Source organism: Mustela lutreola, chromosome 2, assembly GCF_030435805.1.
Source record: "Mustela lutreola isolate mMusLut2 chromosome 2, mMusLut2.pri, whole genome shotgun sequence".
NCBI lineage: Eukaryota > Metazoa > Chordata > Mammalia > Carnivora > Mustelidae > Mustela > Mustela lutreola.
Genome location: NC_081291.1, coordinates 7,834,370 through 7,852,088, shown reverse-complemented (window position 1 = coordinate 7,852,088; position 17,719 = coordinate 7,834,370). Strand labels below are relative to the sequence as shown.

The 17,719-nt window shown below is 50.8% G+C and overlaps 1 protein-coding gene across 2 annotated transcripts; it reads left to right on the top strand.

Moving 5' to 3' along the window:
* The first annotated feature begins 7,844 nt into the window (after positions 1–7,844).
* AP1M2 (adaptor related protein complex 1 subunit mu 2) lies at positions 7,845–17,494 on the top strand. Of its 2 annotated transcripts, none has more exons than XM_059159964.1 (12): positions 7,845–8,039; positions 9,187–9,343; positions 9,540–9,607; positions 10,709–10,839; positions 10,951–11,098; positions 11,189–11,315; positions 11,799–11,947; positions 12,028–12,099; positions 15,459–15,617; positions 16,178–16,303; positions 16,626–16,701; positions 17,074–17,494. In XM_059159964.1, exons 1-12 carry the CDS (start codon positions 7,998–8,000, stop codon positions 17,094–17,096), a joined length of 1,278 nt encoding a protein of 425 aa, XP_059015947.1. In that variant the 5' UTR covers positions 7,845–7,997; the 3' UTR covers positions 17,097–17,494. The 2 variants fall into 2 exon arrangements, with proteins under 2 accessions (XP_059015947.1, XP_059015948.1); XM_059159965.1 differs by having other exon boundaries at positions 7,848–8,039; positions 11,805–11,947.
* Positions 17,495–17,719: the final 225 nt, after the last annotated feature.

Below are 17,719 nucleotides of genomic sequence, written 5' to 3'. Positions count from 1 at the left end.
CATACGTGTCTGTGCCTGAGGCCTATCTATCAAAGGTTGCTACCTGAGGCTTTGAAAGTTATTGTGATAAATGGGGGGAGGCTTAGATGTCCACCAACAAAGGAGGGCAAGGATCACCATGAGCTGGAGGGAATACCATGCGGCGAATAAAAAGAATGAGGCCATGGAGGAAATGCAAATTAACAATGATATACCACCATAACCACCAGAAGAGCTAAAACTAAATGGTACCAAGTATTAGGAGAGGATCTGTAGTAAATGGGACGATCCTGGACTGTTGGTGAGAATGTAAAATGAAACAAACTACTTGGAAAAAGATCTCTTAGGGATGCCTGGGTGACAAAGTGAGTTAAGCATTTGCCTTCGGCTTAGGACATGATCCCAGGGTTCTGAGATCAAGTCCTGAATCAAGCTCCTTGTTCAGAGCCTACTTCTCCCTCTGCCTGGAGGCAGCTCCCCCTGGTTGTGCCCCCTCTCTGTATGTCAAATAAAAAAAATCTTTTAAAAAGAAGAAGGAGGAGGAGAAGAAGAAGAGAACCAAAATCTTGTATACAAATGTTCACAGCAACTTTATCACAACTTTGGGAGCATCTCCCTTCCCCTGGGGTCATGATCCAGGGTCCCAGGACCCACCCCTGCATCAGACTCCCAGCTCAGCGGGGAGTCTGCTTTTTCCTCTCTTCTGTGCACACATGCTCTCTCTCTTTCAAATAAATAAACAAAATCTCTAAATAAAACAAACAAACATTTTATCACAGCTCTACTCATAGGGACCCCAAATTGGAAGCAACCCGAATGTCCATAAATGGGTGACTGGATCGGCACACCGAGGTCCCTCCCTACTATAAAATAGTCCTCAGCAAAAGGCATCAACTACTGATAAGTACAATATAACACGGATGAGTCTCAAAAATAAACAAACAAACAAACAAACAAATAAATAAATAAATGGATTATGCTGAGTGACAGAGGAGGCCAGGCACTTGCGAATGAAGTTCTAGGGTAGACATAGCTAATCAACCCATGGGAAATGGCAGACGTGGATCAGTGCTTGCCCCTGTGGATGGTAGGGCCCCTGCTGCACCTTCCGGGGGTGGGGGAGGAAGGGAGGCAGGAAGCAAGACTGTGGTTACACAGGTGGGTTCAGTTTGTGGCAATCACTTCACTTCTGACCTTTCTGAAAGTGTTTCGTTTTAAGAATGGAAAAATTGTTGATAGGTTACAGGTTGTAAGGAGAGTGAGTATTTATAGGGAGCTTACTCAACCTCAGAAGAGGGATTACGTGCCTTGTAGTCCATCTTTATAATCATTTTCCAGTTGGTGAAAGTGACACAGACAGGTTAAGCCATTTCTTAAGTGCTTCGTATTAAATCCTGGCAATGCTTTTCCAGGTGGAGAAAATGACACAGAGAGGTTAAGTAATTTTCCCCACAGTCACCCAGGTAGTGAGTGTGGGGCTACACCAGGATTTGAACTCATGGACCCTGTCTTCACAACCCACAGGCTCTCCATAACCCTGCCAGGGTAGCTGGGCTAGATTTCTAGATCCCCGATGGTGAGTAAAAATAGCAAGTTGAGGGGCGCCTGTGTGGCTGAGTCTGTTAAGCAGCTGCCTCAAGTTCAGATCATGGTCCCAGGGTCCTGGGATGGAGTCCCTCATCGGGCTCCCTGCTCAGCAGGGAGCCTGTTTCTCCCTCTGCCTCTGCCTACCACTCTGCAGGCTTGTGCTTGCTCTTTCTCTCTCTCTCTCTCACAAATAAAGAAATAAAATCTTTTAAAAAACAAAAAAGTTTTTAAAAATAGCAAGTTGAAAAATAGAAAGTTGTACTTAATTGGTTAGTTGTGTATGGTCTGGGGAAAAGAGAGAGATATGATATCTCACACACACACACACACACACACACACACATCTGCGTGTAACTTAACAGAAAAAGATCTGAACATGCCAGTTGTTGTCAGAAAGACCAGGATGGAGGGGGTGGGGGACCGAGGGACTGTTTCCTGATCTACAATGTTCTCTTTCCTTCCCTCTCTCTCTCTTTTTAATATTTTATTTTTTTTATTTTTTTAAGATTTTATTTAGGGTGCCTGGGTGGCTCAGTTGGTTAAGCGACTGCCTTCAGCTCTGGTCATGATCCTGGAGTCCTGGGATTGAGCCCCACATCAGGCTCCCTGCTCAGCAGGGCGTCTGCTTCTCCCTCTGACCTTCTCCCCTCTCATGCTCTCTCTCTCACACAAATAAATTAAATCTAAATTAAATCTTTTAAAACATTTATTTATTGGTCAGAGAGAGAGAGAAAGAGAAAGTGCACAAGCAGGGTTAGCAGCAGGAGAGGGAGAAGCAGGCTCCCTGCTGAGGAAGGAGCCCAATGGAGGACTCCATCCCAGGACCCCAGTATCCTGACCTGAGCTGAGAGCAGATGGTTAACCGACTGGGCCATACAGGTGTCCCTTTCTCTCTTTAATAGGAGAAAATATTCATGAGGGTAATCAAAATTCTATTAAAAAATAGATTTAGGTGTGCCTGGCCCAGGATCAAGCCCCATGTCAGGCTCCTTGCTCAGCAGGAAGCCTGCTTCTCCTTCTCCCTCTGCCTGCTTGTGCTCTCTATCTCTCTGTCAAATACATAAATAAAAATCTTTAAAAAAAAAAAGAGAGAAAGAAAAGAAATAGATTTAACGTAGAGGAAAAGGAACCCTCTTGCACTGTTGGTGGGAAAGTGAATTGGTGTAGTCACTACAGAAAATAGTACAGAGGGTCTTCAAAAAATTAAAAATAGGGGCACCTGGGTGGCTCAGTCATTAAGCGTCTGCCTTCGGCTCAGGTCATGATCCCTGGGTCCGAAGATCGAGTCCCACATGGGGCTCCCTGCTCAGCAGGGAGCAGCCTGCTTCTCCCTCTCCCACTCCTCCTGCTTGTGTTCCCTCGCTCACTGTGTCTCTCTGTTAAATAAAGAAATAATCTTAAAAAATTGGAAAAATAAAATAAAATGCTTACAGCAGTTAAGGTATGGAAGCAACCAAAGAACCCATTGACAGTTGACTAGATCAAGATGGCGCATCCATATTTGATGGAATGTTACTCAGCCATAAAAAGAATAAAATCTTGCCATTCTTGACAGCATGCACAGACCTAGAGGGTATTATGCTAAGGGAAATCAGTCAGAGAAAGGCAAATACCATGTGATCTCACTTCCATGTGGCATCTCAACAAAGGCACAAACAAACAAAAAAATCAGAACAGGATGATAAATATAGAAAATGGGTAATGGCCAGAGAGGGAAGAGTGGGTACATGAGAGACTTAAGAGAAGGGGGTTAGGGGGTACAAACTTCCAGTTATAGAACACCTACGTCACAGGGATTCAAAAGGACAGACCAGGAAATACACAGTCAATAGGATCGTAATGACATTAGATGGTGACAGATGGCAATGCCACACTTACCACATAAGATACAGAATTGCTGATTGTCTGTGTTGTGTGCCGGAAGCCAATATAACATTGTCAATGACACTTCAATTTAAAAAATCGTAAGGGACGCCTGGGTGGCTCAGTTGGTTAAGCAGCTGCCTTCGGCTCAGGTCATGATCGAGTCCCACATCAGGCTCCTTGCTCCGCAGGGAGCCTGCTTCTCCCTCTGCCTCTGCCTTCCACTCTGTCTGCCTGTGCTCGCTCTCACTCTCTCTCTCTCTGACAAATAAATAAATAAAATCTTAAAAAATAAATAAATAAAAATAAAAAATCGTAAAATTAAAATATATTTTAAAAATTGGGTTTATCAGGCTGGTCATCAAAGGATAAATGCTGTCTGATTCCACTGCTATGAACTCCCTAGGGGAATAAATTCAGGGACACAGCAAGTAGATGGTGGGTGCCAGGGGCTGGGGAGGAGGAGGGGGAGGGGAACTTAGGGTTTTAATGGCCCAGAGTTTCAGTTTTTTGAGATGAAAAGAGTTCTGGAGAAGGATGGCGGTTCAGGGCAGCACAATGCTGTGAATGTGTTCATGTCTCTGCATTGTACCCTTGAAATGGATAAAACGATCAAGTTTATGTTAGGTAGCTAAAGTTTAAAAAAAATAGATTTTTAAAAAACGGTGCAACACAGCTGTGACAGGGAAGGATGGAACAGTGGAGAGAGCCCAGAGGAGGGACGTGACCTAGACTCGGGCTGACAGATCAGAGAAGGCTTCCTGAAGAGGAGACGTTATCTCGGCTTGAGAAAAAGCCTAAAAAAAGCCAAGAGGAGCAGGCAATTTTGTGCTGTGTGGTTAGGTGCCGGAGGAATGAGAGAAAGAGAGAGAGGAACTGAAATTTAGGAAGTCAGGGTGTCTGGGGCAGTGGGTTCAAGCAGCGGCAGCTCGGGAGAGAGGTCAGCCAGGGCTGTTTCTCACTGTACCGGCCTCAGCCGCGCAGAGGCGCTGGGAGCCGCGGGGGATAGAAGAGGGAGGGAGGGTCAAGTTTCAGACCACGCCCTTGAGTAACGTGGAGCAGGGACTGAAGGGGGTGCGGAGGGGCCGAGTGGCAGAGTCCCAGAGGGGAGGCTGGGGCGAGTTCTAGGCCTCTCGGAGGAACTGGGGCAAGGCCACAGCCCCTGGGGACAGCGGAGGCGGGGCCCTGGGGCACACAGAGCTACTCTGTTCTCTGCCCCCACTGAAGCTTTCGGGTTCGTGCATTTTACAGCCAAACAGACCTTTTAAGTTTCAGATTCCAGGGCTTCTGGGCCCGGGCTTTTGGGTTCTATTTACTGCCTGAAAAAAACATCTCGGGGGAGGGGCACCTGGGTGGCTCAGGAGGTTAAATAGGGGTCCTGGGATCGAGCTCTCAGCTCAGTGGCGCACCTGCTTTCCTTTCCTCTCTCTCTGCCTGCCTCTTTGCCTACTTGTGATCTCTGTCTGTCAAATAAATACATAAAATCTTAAAAAAAAATCGGGGCGCCTGGGTAACTCAGTGGGTTAAAGCCTCTGCCTTCAGCTCAGGTCATGATCCCAGAGTCCTCCACAGGGAGCCTGCTTCCCTTCCTCTCTCTCTCTGCCTGCCTCTCTGCCTACTTGTGATCTCTGTCTGTCAAATAAAATCTTAAAAAAAAAAAAAAAGGTCTCAGGGACCCAGAAGGCTCAGTGATTGTGGGCTGGGGCGAGGGCCCGGTAGCCTTCGCCATCCCCCTGAGTCACCTTCTGAGCAGGGGGCAGGTGGGAAGGAGAGTGGCGGCAATCGCCCTCTTTTGAGCAAAGACAACATAAAACCTTGGACTGTGCGGGGCTGGAAATTCTGTTCCACCACTGCTGACTGAGTGACTTTGTCACTGAGTGACTGTGTCCACGTCAGTCCGTGGCTCTCCTCCCCTTGGCAATGCTATCTGTCAAACGGAGATAACAGGCCTCCCTCACTCAGGCATTGTTTCTAGAAGGATTCCCACAGGGGAGACATTTAGGGCAGGGCTTGGGTATGGTGAGTGCCCCATGGGTGGGCATGAGGTATTGTTAGTAATAGGATTACTGGTACCTGGCTATGCTGTTGGGAGTGGGTGGGGATTAAGTGCTTGACCTTCAGGACTCTAGTGCAAGTTCTGGCCCAACTGCCTCACAGCTGTGTAGCCCTGGGCGAGTGGCTTGACCTCTCTGGGCCTCTGCTTCCTCCAATGGAAGAAGACCTAGAAGGTTTTCCCCGTCGGGTCTTGAATTATCAGGAAAGCAAAGATGAGAAGACCAGAGTCAACGAGCAAAAACAAACAAACAAACAAACAAGTAAATAAAATAAATAAAAAGAAAATCACAGAAGACAGATGTAGCAGGAGAGCCGTTCCCGTGATCAAGTGCGCGGTTAGGCTGGGGAGCCATTGCTTTGATATCATCCGCGTTAGAGGCCCGTTGGGAGAGGAGTGGGTAGTTCTGATAGCAGCAGCTTCTGTCCTTGCCTCCCTCCCTCGAGTCCCTTCTGGGGACACCCACCACACCCCCAGAGGCTGATAAAGTTGTGGGGCTGAGTTTGCAGGAGGAAGGAAGGATGAGTGTCTGCCTGTGTCTTTTTAAAAAAAAATTATTTATTTGAGGGAGAGAGAGGGAGAGAGCAGGAGCAGGGAGACGGGAGGAGGGGAAGGGAGAAGCAGACTCCCTGCTGAGCAGGGAGCCTCATGTGAGACTGGAACCCAGGACCCCGGGATCATGACAGAGCCAGAGGCAGACACTTAACAGACTGAGCCACCCAGGCATCCTGCTGCCATCTGTATTCTCAACTGCTTCATGGTAAATAATTATGGCAATGATAGCAAATAATACTGACAACATTACTGAGTGTTGGCTACATCCCAGGTCAGTTCCAAGAGTCGTGCTGGGGGTAATGACCCAAGCATCTGCATGAAAGCCTAAGGAGGTAAGAGCAGTTGACCCTGTTTTAGAGATGTGCGGCAGGGCAGAGCAGGTGCCTGAGGCCACCCAGCTGGCTGGTGGCAGAGCCCAGACTTGAGCCCAAGCAGCCAGTTCCCAAGGCCTCGTGCTGCACTAGCACATATAAACAAGACAACAAAAACAATATTAGTACTCGCTTTATGCAGGTTCTGCCTGAAGACTCTTTCCGCTGTCTTCTTCCTGCTCTTAAGGACATGGTGGGAAATTTCCAAATGTCAGCCCCTTCTCTGATCTCTCTGTTCTCACAGCGACCCCTGCACCCTGCTACCAGCTCACTTGCTTTCTTCTCCCCCCCTTTTTTAAAAAAAGATTATTCATTTATTTATTCGACAGAGAAAGAGAGAGAGAGGATGCCCAAGTTGGCAGAGCAGCAGGCAGCGGGAGAAGGAGAAGCAGATGCCCCACTGAACAGGGACCTCCCCCCAACCAACATGGGGCTCGATCCCAGGACCCCGGGATTGTGACTGGAGCCGAAGGCAGACGCTTAATGGACTGAACCACCCAGGTGCCCTTCCCTTGCCTTCTTGATCAGAGATGATTATGACTGAGACAGTCAAGATGATCTCTGGTCATGATAAGAGGTCATCTTGTCTTTTGGTTTTTACGTTGTGTGCCTCTCACCTCCCTTGCAGAGAGCAGTGGCAGGGCTTGATCTGTTTGCCATCCATAGTGGTACAGGGCTGCTTGATAAATATTCACTCACTGCATGCATGAATCAGTAGCAACAGCAGCATTACCAGCCTCCATGTGTTCAGTGCAGTACACAGAAGGTGCTCAATAAATGCTTGTTGAGTGAATAACTTTATAATACAGTCCCAATAATAATGACCATTGATCTTTTCAACAGTCTATCAACATCTTAGTGTCACATAATAGGAGTTTATAAATACTTTACTGGAACGACTAAGAGTACATTAGGAATAATAATAAAAGCGGTTACATATGTTCTGCTCCGAGTTCTACCCAGAGTTCCTCGGTGAAAGAATGTACTAGTCAGTAAATATCTAAGGGAAGAAAAATTAATTAGTAAATAGTTATTGTATGAATGAATGACTGAATGCATGAACGATTTGCACAAATGCATTTTTTTTTCTCCCCTCTCCACGGAGCTGGACAGATATTATCGAGTACCCAGTGTGGGGCACTGGGGACACAGACAAAAACAGGACAAAATCTCTCCTCCATTGGGCCAGGTGTGCCTGTGGGAGAGACTGAAGAGAAACAAGATGAAATGTTTGAATGGGTGGACGGATGGAGAAGGATGAATGGGTGGGGAGATGCATGGGTCGGGGGTGGGGGGAGTGAGCGGGTGGCTGGGTGGACGAAGGGATGGTTGGTTGGTCTGGAGACTCCTCCCATCAGCTCTCCAGGGTGCAGACGGAAAGTGAGGCGGGGCAGCTGTCCCTTCCGAGGCCCCGCCCTGCAGCCGTCTCCGCGTCGGCCAACAGCGCCGCTCACCTGGAGGCCTCCCCTTTAAGACGCTCTCACCTGGGCGCTCACCTGCGCGGGGCCGCTTCCGCAGGAAGGAGGAAGCGGCGCCGCCGTCGCCTCCCGGCGCTCCCTCCCCGCCTCCCGGGTCCGCCGGTTGCCACCATGTCCGCCTCGGCTGTCTTCATCCTCGACGTCAAGGGCAAGGTGGGCCGGGCGCGGGGGATGGGGGTGGGAAAGGACAGGTGAGGCTGCGCTCCCCTGGTCCCAGGGGCGGCCCCTCCTCGCGGGCAGGGAGGCTCCAGAAAGCTCTGGGAGCGTGGGAACACCCCTCCCCCAATCGCTGGAAGTCCCGGGTGGAATCCCACCTCCACTGTTTCCCAGCCGCGTGCCGCGGGCCGGGGGCTTTGCCTCCCTGGGCCTCAGGCTCCCTGTCCGCAAAAATGGGAATAACAGAGGTCCCCACCCAATAAGAATGAATACAGCTGGATGAGAGTAAACTACTTAGCACAAGAACCCAGCTGCAAACAGGAGATGTTCAGTTCGTTGAAATTCTTTCTATCACCGTCTCAATCATCCACACGATTCATATTTGGGGGAAGACAGGGGCAGGAGACCCTCATTCCCGTTTGGGGCTGCCTTGTCCCTTTTCCGAAGCCCCCTCTCATTCACCGTGGCATTTCATATCCATAAAAACTGTGGTGGTGAAAGTAAGGTGTTTGAGGACCAGCTCTGCCCCCTGGGGGTTCTCAACCTTGGACTACACCAGCTCAGGAAGTAGGGACTGTTGGTATCAAGTGCTTACTGACTGCCGAGCAGCACCTATAAGGGTATTTCTCTCTTTCTTTCTAGAATCTTTCTCTTTTCTTTGCCTCCTTCCTTCCTTTCTACCCACCCTTCCCTTCCCTTCTGTTGTCCCCACCTCACCAGTTTGGTGCCTGTGAAGCCTTGGGCAGGAGCTGGAATGCTGGAACCCATGTGTCTTGGTTCCATTCCCGGTTTCCCCACCTGTTAAGAGATATGGTTCACACCTTGGGGGGCTCCATCCTTCAGATGAAGACACATGAAGATGGTGATGCTGCCTGCCCCACAGACTGCAGTGAGATGCAAATCAGTCAGCAAACGTCCGGTCTGTAGGGAGGAGACGGCTGGTCCGCACTGAGGACTCTGGACACGTTTGCTGTTGTTATCTTGCTCCCATTTTACAGAGGAGGAAACTGAGGCACAGAGCAGCAGAGTCTTGCCCCTGCCTGGCAGCCAGGAAGTAGAGTCAGAACCAGGCACTCTCTCTGATGCCCCTGGATGAAGGGGCCCAGATCCCCGTGGTGACCGCGACTTCTCTGCTCACCCTTAGCCCCTGATCAGCCGCAACTACAAGGGCGATGTGGCCATGAGTGAGATCGAGCACTTCATGCCTCTGCTCATGCAGCGGGAGGAAGAGGGTGCCCTGGCCCCACTGCTGAGCCATGGCCGGGTCCACTTCCTGTGGATCAAACACAGCAATCTCTACTGTATCCGGCCCTTAGTGGGATTCCTGGAGGCCTGGGATGGCGGTGGCTCAGGCCCAGAGGGAGTGGACGGAGGACAGAAGTTGCACAGCACATCAGCGGTTCGGGTTGGGGAGGGATGGACAGGTAAGATTTTAGGATCCGTGCTCCATTTGAGACGTCCAAAATGGCACCTTTTCCTTAACTTTGCTGCCCACAGTGGTGGCCACCACACTGAAGAACGCCAACGCCTCCCTCGTGTACTCCTTCCTCTACAAGACGGTGGAGGTAGGTTCTGCCTTCCCATTGGCCAGCTGGTCTGTCCGTCCACTCGATTTGCCCTTCTCTTTCCAGATCCATTTCTCCTAGGAAGCTTTCCCTGACCTCCGTCAAAGCCCCATCTCTGTGTTCTCATTAGCTGCAAGGGCATCGTCTCTCTCCCTGTAGGGCAAGGACCAAGGAGGTTTCTAAGACAGTGCACTGCTCAGATCTGAGCCAGAAAAAACTGGGTTCCAATCCCAGGTGCCCACCCCACCACCCTTCTTGCTCCCTGGCCATGTGAACTTGAGCAAGTCATTTCTCTCGCTGTCTCTAAACTGGAAGTTGCAACAAGTCCTACCTTGGGGTTGTTGGACACATTAGTCAAATTCATATTTATGGGTGTCTAAAACAGTGCCTAGTATACAGTAAGTGCTCAATAACAGTTTGGTATTGTTAGCATTAGTACTGCTTATAGAGTCATATAATAATTGGGGGTGGGAAAGGACATTCTCAATGACTGAGAAAGCGTCCAGGAAATACTTTTCAACAAACAAGGAATGTGTATTGATCTGTCCCCTGCTAGGCAAAGAGGGGACACAGCTGTGCATAAGAGAGGCACAGTCCCTGCCTGTCCCAAGGAGTCAAAGGGCACGAAGGAGGTGCAACAGGACATTATGAGAACTGGAGACTGGGATGCTAGTCTCACCTTGACACTCAAGGTGGGGGCGGGGGGGATGGTCGTGGCTTCACTAAAGAGATGACATTTGAGCTCAGTCCCAAATGACAAGAAGCCCACTGTGAGAAGAATGTCCCAGGCAGAGGGGAGAACATATGCAAAGACTGCCAGGTGAGATCAGAAAGAAGGCCAGGGGGGCTGGGACAAAATGAGGGATGGAGGGTTTTTTGAATGTCAGATGACTGATAGGTTCCTACTGTGGTTATACCAACCACTTCCCAGAGGCTCTGAACTTGGGGGTCCCAAACCCCTAAAGCTCGTGGAGTCCCCGAATTCTTAATGTCCCAGTGCTCGTATACAGTAGGCACTTAATAGTTGCCTGTTGGGTTGCTGGCTGGATGAATGAGGCCCCAGCCATACCTCTGCTCGTGTCTGTTTCCCTGCACCCCCAGGTGTTCTCTGAGTACTTCAAGGAGCTGGAGGAGGAGAGCATCCGTGACAACTTTGTCATTGTCTATGAGCTGCTGGATGAACTCATGGACTTTGGCTTCCCACAGACCACGGACAGCAAGATCCTACAGGAGTGAGTGGGCCATGGGGACAGCCACGGGGAGACCCCCTCATGGAAGGAAGTCCGGGAGGGTCTGGGAAGCATCCCTGGGTCCAGCTAGTCATCACCCCGGCCTCCTGACAGGTACATCACGCAGCAGGGCAACAAGCTGGAGACCGGCAAATCTCGGGTGCCACCCACTGTCACCAATGCTGTGTCCTGGCGCTCCGAGGGCATCAAGTACAAGAAGAATGAGGTCTTCATTGATGTCATTGAGTCTGTCAACCTGCTGGTGAGCACCCTCTTCTCCCCCACTCCTTCCACGGCCTGGAGGCAGCAGAGGAGCCCCTGTGCTTGTTGACCCCCATTCATGCATCCTCAGGTCAATGCTAACGGCAGCGTCCTGCTGAGCGAGATCGTGGGCACCATCAAGCTCAAGGTGTTTCTGTCGGGAATGCCAGAGCTGCGGCTTGGCCTCAACGACCGAGTGCTCTTTGAGCTCACTGGCCGTAAGCTTCTGGAGGAGGGGAAACGGGAGGGAGAGGACCCCATCCTATCTGGGGACCCAGAGAAATGCAGCCAGTTCTCAAATAAGCACTCGAGTGCCCTCTGCTGGTCATGGCCAGTGCTGCGCTGCTGGCTCATTGGCGCAAACAGTGCTTCATTATTGGGTGTCTGGCTCAAGTACAAGGCTGAAAAAGACAAATCACTGTCCTTGTGGAGCTGACATTCCAGTGGGAGTAGGAGGTCGGAATAGTATCCTATTTAAAAACCTGACAGATTCCATGGGTTCAGATTCTAGCCCTGCCCCCCCTGCTTCTGGCCAGCTGGGTTACGCTGAGCAAGTTACTCACCCTCTCTGGGCCTCAGTTTCCTTACCTGTAAAATGGCAGGTAATGGCAAGTGGTAGGGAAGGAAACAGGGGTAGCGATCTGGGGTAGGGTCTCTGGGCCAGGCCTCCAGGGTCACCTGCCCGCCCGCTTGGCTCTGAGTTTCAGGGAGCAAGAACAAGTCCGTGGAGCTGGAGGACGTGAAATTCCACCAGTGCGTGCGGCTCTCTCGCTTTGACAATGACCGCACCATCTCCTTCATCCCACCTGATGGCGACTTTGAGCTCATGTCCTACCGCCTCAGCACCCAGGTGAAGCAGGGGAAAGCCCCATTATAGGGGTGAGAAATGGCCCTAGAACCTCCAAGAACTCCCTTTTCTGCTGTCTGCAGGTCAAGCCATTGATCTGGATTGAGTCCGTCATTGAGAAGTTCTCCCACAGCCGCGTGGAGATCATGGTCAAGGTAAGCTCAGGGGAACAATTCTTCAAAGTGCATGGTCTGCCCCCCCGAACCCCAAAATCACCAGCCTAACCCCATCTCTCCCATCTCCTGGCTCCTCGCTTCCCTCCAGCCACGCTGGTCTCCTGGCTGATTCTCAAACATGTCAGGCACAGTTCCCTGTAGGGGCTTTGTATTGGCTCTTCCTTCTGCCTGGGCTGCTGTTCCAGCAGCCATGCCCACAGCTTCGGCCCCCACCCTCTCCCACCCACTCTGGTCTCTGCTCTGCTGCCTGTCACATCTACTTCTTCCTGGTGTGGATTTCTTTTCCCCAGGGTCAGACATGTAGTAGGTTCTCAGTAATGTGTAAATGATGGACAGAGTATTTGCTTACATATTATGATTTTATTTATTTATTTATTTTTAAGATTTTATTTATTTATTTGACAGACAGAGATCACAGGTAGGCAGAGAGGCAGGCAGAGAGAGGAAGGGAAGCAGGCTCCCTGCTGAGCAGAGAGCTCATGCAGGGCTCCATCCCAGGACCCTGAGATCATGACCCGAGCTGAAGGCAGAGGCCTCAACCCACTGAGCCACCCAGGCGCTCCCATATTATGATTTTAATGGAGCCTCTACTTTGTGAGGGGTCTAAGGGACAAGAGGGAAGAGATAAAAATAGGGTGTCCTCAAGAAGTTTGCAAGCCAGATGGGCAGACAGACAAACCATCAGCAAATCCTGGGCAAAATAGGTCTCTAATTGGCCCCACTTAATACTCCCTCCACTGCATCTGCCCTGGTCTCCCAGCTCTTGTCTTGGCCCCCCGCTGTCTGTTCCCTTAGAGGGCACCTGTGAGTGCTTCAATCTGACTGTATCTCTCTTCTTCCTACAACCTTTCATGGTTCCCACTTCACTGAGAGTAAAAGCCAAAGTCCTGGCATCCCACAAGGTCCTATGACAGTCTGCCCTGTCACCTCCCCAGCTTTACCTCCCTCCACTGTCTCCCTCCCTCTCTCCATTCCAGCTATATCAGCTTTCTCTTTATTCACACCAAGCAAGGTCATACCTCAGGGCCTTTGTACTGGCTGTTCCCTTTGGATCGTACTCCTTCTCTGCCCCAGATATCCATATGGCTCCTTCCCTCATCTCCTTCAATTTTTTTTTGCTAAATGCCACCTCCTTAAAAGGCCTTTCCTGATTTCCCTATTTAAAATTGCAATCCCCCGGGCGCCTGGGTGGCTCAGTGGGTTAAGCTGCTGCCTTCGGCTCAGGTCATGATCTCAGGGTCCTGGGATCAAGTCCCGCATCGGGCTCTCTGCTCAGCAGGGAGCCTGCTTCCTTCTCTCTCTCTGCCTGCCTCTCTGCTTACTTGTGATTTCTCTCTGTCAAATAAATAAATAAAATCTTTTATTTGTCAGAGACAGAGGGAGAGAGAGCGAGCGAGCACAGACAGACAGAGAGGCAGGCAGAGGCAGAGGGAGAAGCAGGCTCTCTGCCGAGCAAGGAGCCTGATGTGGGATTCGATCCCAGGACACTGGGATTATGACCTGAGCTGAAGGCAGCTGCTTAACCAACTGAGCCACCCAGTCGTCCCAAATAAATAAAATCTTTAAAAATAAATAAATAAAATAAATAAAATTGCAACCCCCATGGGGCACCTGGGTGCTTTAGTAGGTTAAGTGTCTGCCTTTGGGTCAGGTTATGATCCCAGTGTCCTGAGCTGAAGGCAGAGGCCTAACCCACTGAGCCACCCAGGCGCCCCGGCACCCACATTTTTTTAAAGATTTAGAAAATTTTTATTTTTATTTTAAGACTGACTTTTAAGTGGTCTCCATGCCCATTCTGGGACTCAAACTCACAATCCGAAGATCAAGAGTTGCATGTTCCACCAACTAAGCCAGCCACACGCCCTACTGCCCACATTTTTAACCATAAATATTTTGTTCTGCAGGTTTCTGATCCTATCAGTGGACCCACTAGCTTTGTTTGCATAAGCTTGATTTGAACACGAGTCCCAGAAGCTGTAGTTTCGTGCCTCCCTTTCTATAGCTGTTGAGTATCCCACCCTGGGGATTTTTTCTGTTCCTTCTCTTGTGTGGTTTTTTTTCCAGTTCTTGGCCACTCTAGTTCTTGTTGCCGTGAACAGCTCCCAGGGTCCCAAACAAGAGCTTCTCCACAGTTTAGAGTCAGCCCTCTTTTACAAATGGGGAAGCTGAGGTTCAGAGGGGTGCCAATGTCCCCTACCTAGGAAAGAGGGGGCGGTAACCTACCTTGAACTTGGGTCTGCCTGGCTTAAGAGTCTCTGTTTTTCTTTTTATTTATTTATTTTTTTAAGATTTTATTTATTTATTTGAGAGACAGACAGTGAGAGAGAGCATGAGCAAGGAGAAGGTCAGAGGGAGAAGCAGACTCCCTGTGGAGCTGGGAGCCCGATGCGGGACTCGATCCCGGGACTCCGGGATCATGACCTGAGCCGAAGGCAGTCGTCCAACCAACTGAGCCACCCAGGCGTCCCAAGAGTCTCTGGTTTTCAATTTCACTTTGTTCCCTGGTCTCAGGGTGTCAGGGAAGCTGCAGGGTGAATGAATGATCACCTGGGAGGGTCTTGACACCCCTCATAAAGGGGAAGGGGCCATCAGTGCTGATGCTTCCGGAAAAGAATATGCCCTCTGGTTTACTTCGAGGTCCTCTGCCCCTGATGCCACCTCCCAAACATCCCTCCCCAAATTGATCAATAGTGGTAGTAATCATAATGCTAGCTACTGTACACAGAACACTTAAAATCCCTGTGTTCAAAGTCTGTCCCGTGTCACGTGTCAGATACGGGTGACATAACTTATTCAATGACTTGTGAGACATGCGATCGTTGCCAGCCCGAGCCCGATGCAAGTACCTGCTCTATCAGGTACCAGCTAATTCACTCGGACAGAGTGCCTCATTCTCCTCATCTGTAAAATGGACCTCAGGGATGGATCCTACTTTAGGGAATTAGCGAGAGGACCAAGTGGTTGGCTTGGGGCCCAGCATGTGCTAGGGGCTCATTAAATGCCAGCTCTCAAGTGAAAAATCCTCTGTGATGGGCATCATTTGCATTTTGGACCAGGCAAAAGAGTTGGACACTTTACAAAAAGAAGGCACTAACAACAGAGCCTCTGGAGTCTTCTGTGGGTGTGACCCCCCCCAGCTTGCCACGTGTTGGCCATGCATCTCCAAGCAAATGCCTTAGCTTCCCCCATCTCCATTTTCTCATCTGTAAAACGGGCAAGCTGATTGTTCCCACTTCAGGACTGCAGAGGCTCTCCCTGAGGTCGTGCGGGGAAAGGGCTTGAATATTTGCGGGATGCAGGAGTGAATTCTTCACACCCCACACCCTCTCCTCTGACAGGCCAAGGGGCAGTTTAAGAAGCAGTCGGTGGCCAATGGCGTGGAGATATCCGTACCCGTGCCCAGTGACGCCGACTCCCCGAAGTTCAAGACCAGTGTAGGCAGTGCCAAGTACGTGCCGGAAAAGAATGTCGTTATTTGGAGTATTAAGTCTTTCCCGGTGAGTACTGGGATGGGTGTGGGATCTGAGGGACCTGCCCTTGCAGCTTGCAAGCAAGCCAGAGAACAAATAGCGACCCTTGTGTGTATGCACATGGTTATCCTTTAAGGATCGTAAAGCTGGAAACCAGGCCAGCGTGGTGGTTAAACTCCCCGCCTCCCAGGTCTTGAGGAAACCAGTCCTGGGTTCAAGTTCTCCCTTGCCTTCTCAGCTAGACAGTCTTAGGAAACCTACTTCCCTTCACGGAGGCTCTGTTTGCCTATCTGTGAAATAGACAGGATCCTGTTACCCTCATCCTTGGGCTGCTGGAGGGTTTGGTCTGTCCCTGTGAATGGGATGGGGGTGGGAGGATCCATTAGGGCCTGGAAAGTGGGCAGGGGGTCATCAGAAGCCCTCTGACCAGGCTTTATAGTTAGAAGCTTCAGCTGTACCTTGGCCAGAAAGCTTCACGTTCTGGTCTGAAATGGACAAAGAGCAGAGCCTACTCTGGGGGCCGCCGGGAGGATGGTCTGGGCAGAGGGAGGCTTCTTGGTGTGTCTGATGCCCCCATGTGCCCTCAGGGGGGCAAGGAGTACCTGATGCGTGCCCACTTTGGCCTCCCCAGCGTGGAGAAGGAGGAGGTAGAGGGTCGGCCCCCTATTGGGGTCAAGTTTGAGATCCCCTATTTCACCGTCTCTGGGATCCAGGTGAGTGTGAGCAGGTATCGCCTCAGTGGGTTCCCCATTCTCCTATGCCTTGGCTCAGGTCACATCTGTTCCCTGACCTGCACCATCTCGTCCCCCCAAAACCACCCTGCATCTATTCCCTTACACTGTGCCATCTCTTTCCCAGTGTCCTGGACTGCCTCCCTGCTCCCCTCCCACCGCTGCCTGTGCCACACCTTTGCTCTAGCCCATGTCACCACTCATAGACCATGTCACCACATTCTCCCCTAGCTGTGTTACATTTAATTCCCTCACCACAGCCAGGCTCCCTGCACAGCCTGGGCCTTGTTTCATCCCCTTTCAGGTTCGGTACATGAAGATCATTGAGAAAAGCGGTTACCAGGCCCTGCCATGGGTTCGCTACATCACCCAAAGTGGCGGTAAGGCAGCTCGGCTCCCTAGGATGCTGGGACAAGGAGATCCAATGGGTGGTCTCAGGGCTTTGGCCATACTTGGGTCAGAGGGTCACCACAATTCAACAGACCTGGCCTCATCTTGCCCATCTTTAAAATGGGGGCAGTTGCCAGTTCTAGAGTACTGATAGGGTTTGGACACACAGCACCCCCATCTGTACCTGGAGACAAGCTTGTTGCTATGGTTACCTTCCCTGGGTTGAACCCTCTTCTTAGCCTTGTTGCGTACCCATGGGTTGATCATGAGCACTGGGGTGGGGAATAAAGGCAGGAGGGGTGCTTTCCCTCTGTTCCCTTTCCCCAGTTTGGAGATGGTCCCTGCTTATTGTTTCCCTGCAGATTATCAACTTCGGACCAGCTAGGAGAGAGAAGAGGTGCGGACTTGGACATGGGGCCCTCCCTCTCCCCAGGCTGGGACTGTAGACTTGAGAGGGAGGAAGATGGGGGGTGTGTACAAGGGAAGGCCCCAGACTTAGCAGTTTCTTGCTCCCAGCACCCAGCACCTGGCTTCCTCCCTGCCTTTCCCTCCACCCATAGGCTGGGAGGAACAGTCTCCCTACCTCCTTTTGCCTCCTGGCTCCTCCCTCCTCCAATTTTATATGAAGAAATAGAGGAGGGTCTTGAATACCCCCTCATGAGTGCCTTCTTGGAGTGACCTGCCTTAGGGGTGTCGGGACCCCTCCTTCACAGCTGCTGAGCCCGGAGGCCATGCTGGCCCACCCAGAGTTTTAGGATGGTATTAAAAAACAAAATGAATCTAGCTGCTGCGTATATTCTTGGCTGGGGACTGGGAATGCCAGGAACACCCGCTGAAGGGCTGGGATGGGAGTGGGCAACGCAGATCCCTTCCTCAGGCCCAGGGGCGGCGCGTCTGGGGACAGTGCAGTTTCCTCCCAGCTCCTTGGGCCCGGGCTCCAGCCTTGTTCCGCCAGCATCAATTTCCCTTGTAGCAGCCAGAGGGCGCCTCTTCTAAGCCAGATTGTGG